This window comes from Aplysia californica, unplaced genomic scaffold (assembly GCF_000002075.1).
Source record: "Aplysia californica isolate F4 #8 unplaced genomic scaffold, AplCal3.0 scaffold00013, whole genome shotgun sequence".
Lineage (NCBI taxonomy): Eukaryota > Metazoa > Mollusca > Gastropoda > Aplysiida > Aplysiidae > Aplysia > Aplysia californica.
In genome coordinates this window covers 1,110,510-1,111,603 of record NW_004797283.1, presented here as the reverse complement: position 1 = coordinate 1,111,603, position 1,094 = coordinate 1,110,510, and the positions used below count along the sequence as shown (strand labels likewise).

At 39.9% G+C, this 1,094-nt stretch overlaps 1 protein-coding gene across 1 annotated transcript in view; it reads right to left on the bottom strand.

Moving 5' to 3' along the window:
- LOC101859834 (solute carrier family 28 member 3) overlaps positions 1-914 on the bottom strand; it is a gene marked incomplete at its 5' end in the record, with an annotated part of 35,484 nt that extends 34,570 nt beyond the window's left edge. Inside the window, 1 exon segment of the mRNA XM_013084513.2 lies at positions 512-914. Within this exon segment, the coding sequence (XP_012939967.1) occupies positions 512-568 (57 nt within the window).
- Between the last annotated feature and the right edge of the window lie 180 nt (positions 915-1,094).

Genomic DNA, 1,094 nt, shown 5'->3' with positions numbered 1-1,094 from the left:
GGGTGGTGGTGGAAGAAGAAGAAGAAGAAGAAGAAGAAGGCATAGTCTTTGAACGGCTCTGTAACACTGTGAAATGAGAATGGGTTGCTTTGAGTAAACAAACATACAAACAGCAACAGAACGAACCAACAAACTTACAAACAAAGAACTAATGATGTTCACTTAGTGCCCCCAAAAACAAAAAAATCCAGCAAGAAAACGACATCAACAACCAAACAAACAAACAAAACAACAACACCCAAACAAACAAGCAAATAAAAAACAAAACAAAAATAGCAACAACAACAACAACAACAACAACAAAACAAACAACCCCCCCTCCCCCCCCAGAAAAGATAATAATAACAATAATACATGTATGTCAATCGTTGTTTAGAATCAGAGTGCGACATTGAACTTACTTAATCAAGGCGTAGTATATTATTATATATATCTGACTTCATTCCTCCGAAGTGGTATGTTGCAATTGAGTAGGACGTTGAACTCATTCAAAAGCAAACAAACTACTCACCTTGCTGTCTTCAGCAAACCCCGGATTATCATGTCCTGCTGGTTGGGTGTCCGCCATCTTTGTTTGTTGCGAAGTCGGCCCTCGGTTCAAGAGTTCTCACGTCCTTCCTCGAGTTGACCCAGATGATTTTTCTGCCGAAATGCTTGTCGTTTTTCTGATCGTTGCCTCAGAATTATTAACACACTATTATAGAACAGATTTTTAGAACTTCCACTACCTTTTTTATGGCAGCGCACTGAAAAAAAATGGCTTTCAATTTGATTCTTCGAAGGATGAGAAAAATAGTGAATTCCAATCTGGAAGCGTTGCTCCGTTTTCACTTTCCTGAATCCAGAACACAGAGCGTGATTGGCTTCAAGTTTCAGATCTCGCTCAAACGTTCTGCACAAGTGCTTTCTGACTTCTGAGGATGAAAGAAGAGACGAAATTGGCATGGAATAAAAACTTGTCATCCATGTAACCCCAATTGCGTAGGATCTGGCTTGCTAAAAGGAGAACATGGGTTCGTAAACTAGGACCGCCCCCTCCCCCCCCGAAACAAAAACAAACACAAAAACCAACAACAAAACAAAACAAAACACAA